The sequence below is a fragment of the Streptopelia decaocto genome (assembly GCF_964273445.1).
Source record: "Streptopelia decaocto genome assembly, chromosome: 5".
NCBI classification, from domain to species: Eukaryota; Metazoa; Chordata; class Aves; order Columbiformes; family Columbidae; genus Streptopelia; species Streptopelia decaocto.
The window spans coordinates 6173787-6181535 of NC_138659.1; the positions used below are offsets into that span (position 1 = coordinate 6173787).

Sequence of the window (7749 nt, forward strand, 5' to 3'; positions counted from 1 at the left end):
ACAATCCCCACCTGACCTGGCTTTTGGGGGCAAGAGCATCCTGGGGACCACAGAAAGAGGATTACTCTGCGGGACGGTGCGAGCATCCTCGTGGGGATGCTGAGAACCAAATTAGCATCCTCTTGCCCAGTTTTCAGGAAGACTGAGCGAGCTCGACTTTACTTGTAGAGGTTTATTTGTGATGCTGCTGTTATAACTCGGTTGGTTTTAGCCTCTGGGACTAGTTTTTTGGTTTTATTTGGAGTATGGTGTTTGCCTAAGCGAGCATTGCTTCCACGCAGCGAAGGAGACAGCACCCTCTGCCTTATTTTAGGGGAAAAGCTGGTGATGGAGACGAGTCCAATTTCAGCAGCGGACAGACAGGAACATGAGTGCACCTTTACAGCACAGGACTGTGCACATGAGTGATGGATGCAAGAACTTCAAAGCCTCGTGAACTACATCCCCACTCCACCCCGAAAACCTGCATCCAGGAGCAGACATCCTTTTGCACCTTTTATCTTCCTTTAAATTCTGAAGTGTTTCCCTATGGCTTTAAGTTTTAAGCTTAACAGTGGAAAGGAAGACCAATGGTTTGTATTTTGGGGCTGACTTGATAAAAATCTATCATTGATGACCCTGCAGGGAGAAGTTAGTTTCTATCCCAGCAATTCCTCACCCTAAAATGGATATATCCCCATTTGTCTGCTTCAGGGGATGCTGTTGAGCTTAATTCCCGAGTATCAGTGAAATGTTTCAAAGATCACTGTTTGTTTTTATTTTTTTTTTCTTTTTCTTTCTGCCAAAAGCTCTTCCCTGAGGTTGCCTTATAATTTCAGTTTTTATCCCGACGGTGAATGAAAATTACCCTCAGGTTTATACCTGCAGTACCTGAATTTTGACTTCTGACACAATTGGAGTGTGGATGTACCCCAAATTGCACCCAGATCCTTCCGGCCTTTTTGGAAATGAGAGAATGAGTTATCTAAAGCAACTGGGCTCTTGCTTTCATGCTGTATAATGATACTTTACAGTTAATAGCATTTAAAACTTTGGGGCTAAATTCTGCAGTTCTCTGCTGCCCAGAGCTGCCTTTGACTCCAATGAGGGTTTTTGTACAAGTGAAAACATCATAATTGAGCTCTTAATCAGCATTTCTTTTACTGCTGGGGCTTGAATGCTCTTGTAAAGAGGCTCCATATACAATTGAAGCTGTACTTATGGCTAAATGGTGTAGAAATTATGAATATAGATGAAATACTTGATGTACAATTTTTGTTACTGTGCATAGGAAATACGTGATATTTAGGGCAACATTTTCATCCTTTCATCTTTTCTGGCACAGTTTCTACCTGTTCATCACTGCGATTAAAACTCCGTGGCAGGAATTAGCTGTGCATGTGACTCGGGGATGCTGAAGGTGGTTGCATGACAGCCGGCAGCTCCTCGGTTTGATCCGGGGTAGCTTAGTGTGCGGAGAGCAGAGGCGAGGAAGAGGAGGAGAAGGAAGGGTCACGGCAAGGGAGATGGAAAGGAAAAGTAGAGGGGGTGACAGCAAGAGGCTGGCGAGGCTGAAAGGTTTATTTATTTATATGCTTGTCTCTTGCTTTTATTGGGGGCAATTGGGGGTTGAAGTGTTTGGGGTTGTCTGATGTGAAGCACGCAGGGGCTTTAATTGGAAGCTAATTTAGGATCTGCTCGCTTGGTGTTTTTGGGGTGACCGGCTGTACCCCGTGAGGCCAAATGTGGTACCTTGGGGATGAAGCTGATCTCCCAGCCGTCAAAGGGGAAGGAGAAAGGCTCCCACTGCACCTCCGCTGTCGTCTCCGTGATGGTCTTGAACTTCAGCCCCTGCGGTGTGGCGAGGTCTGGAAGGGAGCAGGGAGCGGTGAGCAGAGCGGGACGGGTGTGTGGTTGCTGCCGGTCCCCACCCCACTCCCTGTGCCTGGTTTGTTATCTGGGCAATGAAAATGGGGGACTTTTGGTAGCTGTTAGCACAGTTCCTTTGTCCCTCCTCTGGGAAATACCTGGGCTGCTGGACACCGAAGCGTCCCACTGCATTACTGTGCAAACAGACTGAGTGATAGGGTTGCAAAGGGGTTGTCTGGGTAGTTTATGTTTTCCCCCTGTCCTCTGTATCTTTAGTTTCTGAGGATCCTTTCTGGAGGTGGCCACTACAGCTGGGTACTCTTGTTTTCCTCTGTACATCACAGTCCCAGTCAGAACCATGTATCTCCTGACACACAGCAGCATCTCCTCTTGCTGTGCTATCACCCATATCATGGGGATTCATCATGGGGAACCCATCCAGGAATGGGAGCAGAACTTGTGACCTCTGCGATATATTGCAATATTTTCTATTAGGAAAAAGTGTAATATTTTTGGCTGTATTTTGGGGGCTTCAGTCAAACACGGAAAGTATATTTGATTTTTAGTCATTTCAGGTTTACATCCAGACTGAGCCTTTCTGCAGTGGGTGGACACATTTCCCCCTTTTCCATATTCCCATATGGATATATATGTGGTGATAAAAATATCCTTTTTTTTTTCTTTTTTCTCTTTTTTTCTGAAGGCACTGCTGCTAGAAGGTTTTTATGGAAAATGTGAGCCAGCCTGAGCATCACCTCTTGTCATCCAAGTGACAAGTGCAGTAGGATACTTACTGGTCATCACCTTGGAGGTAACAGGGATGCTCAAGACATTGCTGATGACCGTGTAGATGCTGATGTTGTAGGCAACTCCTGGCTCCAGCTCCGTGATGGTGATGCTGCTCCAGTCCCCGGGCACCCGCTGCTGGAGCTGGGTGCCCCCTGGCCCCGCCGGCTGATACGAGACGACATACTCGGTGGCTGCCCCGGTGCTGTCCCATGTCAGCTCAATGGAGCTCTCGCTGATCCCCGTCACTCGAAGGTTTTCGGGAGGAGCCACTGATGGAAATGGCAGAAGTAAGGAGAGCATCAGGGTGCACGTGGGGAAGGGTGCTTGGGCCTGCTGTGTGACATGGGCTTTGGGCTGGGGGTAATGTGCTATCTGTGGTTGTATTAACTGCTACAGCAAGGCAAAGGCTCGGCAGAACCTCACTGCAGCTGCTGCTGCACTATGGGTTTACCACCAATGTTGGGATGAACCTCACTGACTTTTTGCTCACCTCCCAAATTTTTGCCCTTGGAAACTCTGGGAACAGGGACAACAGGAAGGCAGTCAAACTGCGGGGCCTGAGCAGGTCCTATGTAGATTCATAGTGTCATTTTGGTTGGAAGGAGACCCTCAAGATCATGGAGTCCAACCATTAACCCAACACTGGCACTGATCCATGTCCCTGAGAACCTCATGAGCACATCTTTTAAACCCCTCCAGGGACGGTGACTCCACCGCTGCCCTGAGCAACCTTTTCCAGGAAGAAATTTTTCCTCATATCCCACCTAAACCTCCCCTGGTGCAACTTGAGGCCATTTCCTCTCATCCTATTGCTTATTATGTGGGAGAAGACACCAACATCCTCCATGTTCCAAGCTCCTTTCAGGCAGTTCAGAGATTAGAAGGTCTCCCCTCAGCTCCTGTTCTCCAGTCTGAACCCCCAGGTCCCTCAGCCGCTCCCATCACACTTGTGCTCCAGCCCCTTCACCCTGTGATGTGCTATGCCAGCTATGGCTTTCTCCCAGGCTTCATGGTGCTCCTATAGACCTCTGGGCACCTCAAAGCCCCGGCCCATACATGAGGGTCTGGCTCTCCCCACACATGCCCACGCTACCTGCTGAGCAGTCCTGCCCTTCGTAGCCGTCCTCGCAGACGCAGAGCCCGTCCTGGCAGAGCCCACGGCCGCTGCAGGCATTGGGGCAGTGCAGCCACCCGCAGTCCTCCCCGGCGTAGCCCTCCTGGCAGACGCACGTGCCGTTGATGCACTGTCCCTTCCCCGAGCAGTCGCGGGGACACCGCAGCTGGGAGCAGTCCTCTCCGGTGAAACCCTCCTCACAGATGCATTCCCCGTCCACGCAGAGCCCGTGGGAGCCGCAGCCAGCGGGGCAGCGGAGCTGGGAGCAGTCCTCGCCCCCATAGTCGTTGTCGCAGATGCACTGGCCCTCCAGGCAGACGCCACGGCTGGAGCAGCCCCGGGGGCAGCGGGGCTCGGAGCAGTTGCTGCCTGCCCAGCCCTCCATGCAGACACAGCTGCAGGACTCCAGGCTGAAGTTCCCGTGGCCGCTGCACTGTGGGGTGTAATCCAGCTGCCCTGCAAGGAGGTGGGACCCAGGGTCAGAGCCCATCCAGTGGGAGGTGGGAAAAAGGTCAGCGTTGATGGGCTGTGGGGAAAGGGGACAAGATGTGGGGCAAGTAGGGGAAGGTCGTCCCTCTGGGTGAGGACACCCAGCTCTGGGGAGCTGGTGGCTTTAGGGGTAGAATTGGTGATATGGGCTTATGGTGGGGCTTGGGGGCTACCCAGGAGTTTCTCCATGGCTATGGGTTCCATCAGCCTTGTTGGGGTGCAAGTGCTCCCTTTGGTTTTTCTTCAGATCAGCACTCAGTTGATGGGAACCTCCCTAGACCTCTTACTGGGAAAAAACCTTCCCTGGCCAAGCCCTCTGCACCAACCATGCCTCCTGTTGTCTCCTCTCCACCCACTCTTCCTTCTTACAGGTAAGATTCCTTTTTACTTGCTCGCTCTCTCCTATAAGAAGCAGATATGTACCCAAAGACATCATCTTCATCCCTGTCCTGGTGGTTAAGATGGAGATGTTTGCTTTGCACAAAGTATCACAGGTTTGGGTATTCTGGGGTTGTGGGAAAGCACGTGGCCACCATGGCCACCACCACTAATATACCCCCTTTGGCTGGGCAGGCTTGCACAAGACACTCTAGGGTGAGGAGGGATGCACAGGGATGAAGGCATCAGTCACTCCGACATTGCCAATGCTCCCTTCTCTTGTCCCCCAACATGGACCCACAGCTCCACCTTAGGGTTGTGAACTGAAGAAGAACAGAAACACTTTCTGTGCTTCCTCCAACCCTTAGGGAACCTCTGCACCACAAAGACCCCAAGCTGCAGGACTTCTTGTCCCCCAGCTAAATTTTCCATTCTAGCTGAGCTACCCAGCAGATGTTCAGGTAAAAGGGATTCAGTTATATGCTGTGCTAGACAGAGCCCTTTGGGTTACCAGGCAGGATGCTTCCCCATCTAAACTGCAAATACTGGGAATGGTGATCAGGTTCTCTTCAGATCTCAGCCTCTATGTAAGTTATCAAAAGAGGAGAGAGGATGCTTGCAAGTGTGCTGGAAGAGAGCAGCTTTCCTTGGGGAGATGCCTGGGGCAGTGGGGTAGGGATCCTGATCTTTGTGGTGCACTGAATTGAATGCAACTCTGCTATAAAGAACTGAAATTACTCCAGTTTTAGCTCAGCATGCATCTGCCATCGGAGTGGAGGCTCCACCAAGCAATTAATGTTTAATGGGACCATCTGAATATGTTGCAAGTAACCCAAGAAGGCCCATCAGAGTTTCAAAATAATTCCTTTAAAACAGGTTTTTTCCCATTGTGGTTCCTACGTGATTTTAACCCTTGCTTTGCAAACACCAGTGGCACGTGTGGGTGTTTTCTGTTTTGTCTGTTTTTTAGCACAGCTGACGACTATCACATAGGGGAGGGGGATACAGGCTGAGCCCACGGATGGTGATGCGCTGAGTTTCCCCAGCTGCACGGGAGATGTCAGCCTGAGCCACCTCACTGTGTGTGCCCTCCCTGTTTGTCCCTCCCCAGCCCACACACCCTTGGTCCAACTCTGTTGACCTGAGTGTGGGTCACTCCCATTTCTTTTTAATGCATCCCTAACATAGAGGAGTTGGGCTGCCACTGGAAAAATCACACTAGTAGCTGCCAAACCTAAAAAAAAGCAAGCAGTGGGCATTGGTGGGGGAATGGGGTTGCTTTTAATTTTCCTTCCTCCCTGCTGTTGTTCTTGTCCTGAAGGCAGTTTTCTCCATGGCTCTCCTTGCTTGGTGGCTTTTTCCCATGAGGAGCCCTGAGCAGGGATGGATGTCCTTTGGGACAGTCCCTTACCAGCCTGCCTGAGACGTAAGGAAACCCATCCATGTGCTAGCTCCTGTGTTGTTGAAATGCAGCCTCTAGCCCAAACCCATCTCATTTCAACCATGTGCTGCTTCCCAGGCTCTGAGGAATGGCCGCAGTGAAACGAGGGGCCGTCTTTGACGGGGTGACACTAATGGGGGATCTCAGAGAGCTTCACAAACTGTACATATTGTTATTCAGATGAAATATCCTGTTGATGGCTTCATGTCTTTGTTATAGGTTTTGTTTGCATCTGTCATGGCAACAGAAATTATTCCCTGTATTTTCTATTTTTTTTTTTTTTTTAAATCAGCTTGTCATACACATTCACTCCTCCTACAGAGAAGATGAAGGGGTTTATTGCTGGCTCCCACGGTGGTGCCTTCAGCCCAGGGACAGCTCAAAAGAGCAGCAGCTACATCTCTCCTCCCTGTCCCATGCATGGTGGCAGGTCTCTAACAGCACTGCCATGGTGTCCAGGGTTGGGATATCACCCTGCTCACCCCTTACCAACCATCATTTTATCTGTCACAGGGCTTTTGCTCTGGCCATTACGGGGTTTCTGCAGTGAGCAGGGCATGGTGGGGGGTCAAGTGACCAAATCCCTCCCAGGGGTTTGTCTGTCTTGGAGAACCTAAGCCAGACTTTACCCTAAAGCCACAGCCACACCATGAGTGAGCAGAGGTTTTCCTCTATTTCCTCTGAGTGGCATCGCTGGTTTTGTATTTATTTCTCCTGCCTTTTGTTTGAGCCCTGAGTCCCCAGTGAGAGCTAACAGGATGGCATTACTACCTGTGGCTGCATTTTCTTGGCAGCAATTGGAGTTGCATTGGTCCCGGAGCATGGAGACCTCCCTCTCCAGCATCTCAATCCTGCTCAGCAGCTCCTGCAGGGACGGGAGGGAGGTGGAGCACTTGCAGGCGTGCTTAGGCAAGTTTATCCTGTGGGTGAAGGTGACCTGGCTCTCGCTGTCAGAGGTCTGCTCCGCGTACTCAGCCAGCCGGTCGTCTTCTGAACTCACCTCCTCGGCTGAAGACTTGAACATGGACGAGCAGCAGCTGTCCAGGGGGATGTTGATGTTGTAGATGTGGTGGAAGACCATGGGCTGCTCTTTGATGGGTGGGCTGCAGTTGGCAAGGCCACCCTCCTCGTCCACCACCGGCCTCTCGGCTGGCTCCGTTGTCACCTCCAGCCGACACTCAAAAGGCTTGAGGACGGCACCCAGCAAAAGCAAGTTGAAGCTGATGAGCACATTCCTCAGGACAGGGTTTTCACTGTCAGTCCCCATTTTTTGGGAGAGGGAAGCGCCTTCTAAGCCAGTGCTGGTCAGCCAAGAGCAGGGAGGACCTGGGGACACAGAAGGAAAAGAGCATGGTTGGTGTTAGCCCTGAAACTGTGCTCAATTTGGAGAGGCAAGTCCTGCTGGGCAAAGTCATGCGAAGAGATGTGAGGCTGACTTGACCTACACACAGTCCTCGTGGCTTTGGTGAAGCCTAAATCAGTCCCAAGCAGAGCCCATGGCTGCTGGGAACACCCTGCCATAGCCCTTGAACAGTGACAAAGGCAGATATTTGTTGCTATTATTATTATTATTTTTTTAAAGGAAATGGTTAATCTGGTGCTAACAAAGCACCAAATACATGTGTTTTCAGGAGAAACACCTGGTATGAGATCTACTTTCAGTATGACGTGTAAGGTCCAAAGGGTTAAC

General features: G+C 50.7%; 1 protein-coding gene across 2 annotated transcripts in view; it reads right to left on the reverse strand.

The window, feature by feature from the left end:
* TNR (tenascin R) overlaps positions 1 to 7326 on the reverse strand; it is a gene marked incomplete at both ends in the record, with an annotated part of 29115 nt that extends 21789 nt beyond the window's left edge. For both annotated transcript variants that reach the window (XM_082053516.1, XM_082053515.1), the window contains 4 exons: positions 1732 to 1847; positions 2643 to 2906; positions 3731 to 4207; positions 6831 to 7326. In XM_082053516.1, coding sequence (XP_081909642.1) covers positions 1732 to 1847; positions 2643 to 2906; positions 3731 to 4207; positions 6831 to 7326 — 1353 coding nt within the window. The remainder of the gene's footprint in view (positions 1 to 1731; positions 1848 to 2642; positions 2907 to 3730; positions 4208 to 6830) is intronic.
* Between the last annotated feature and the right edge of the window lie 423 nt (positions 7327 to 7749).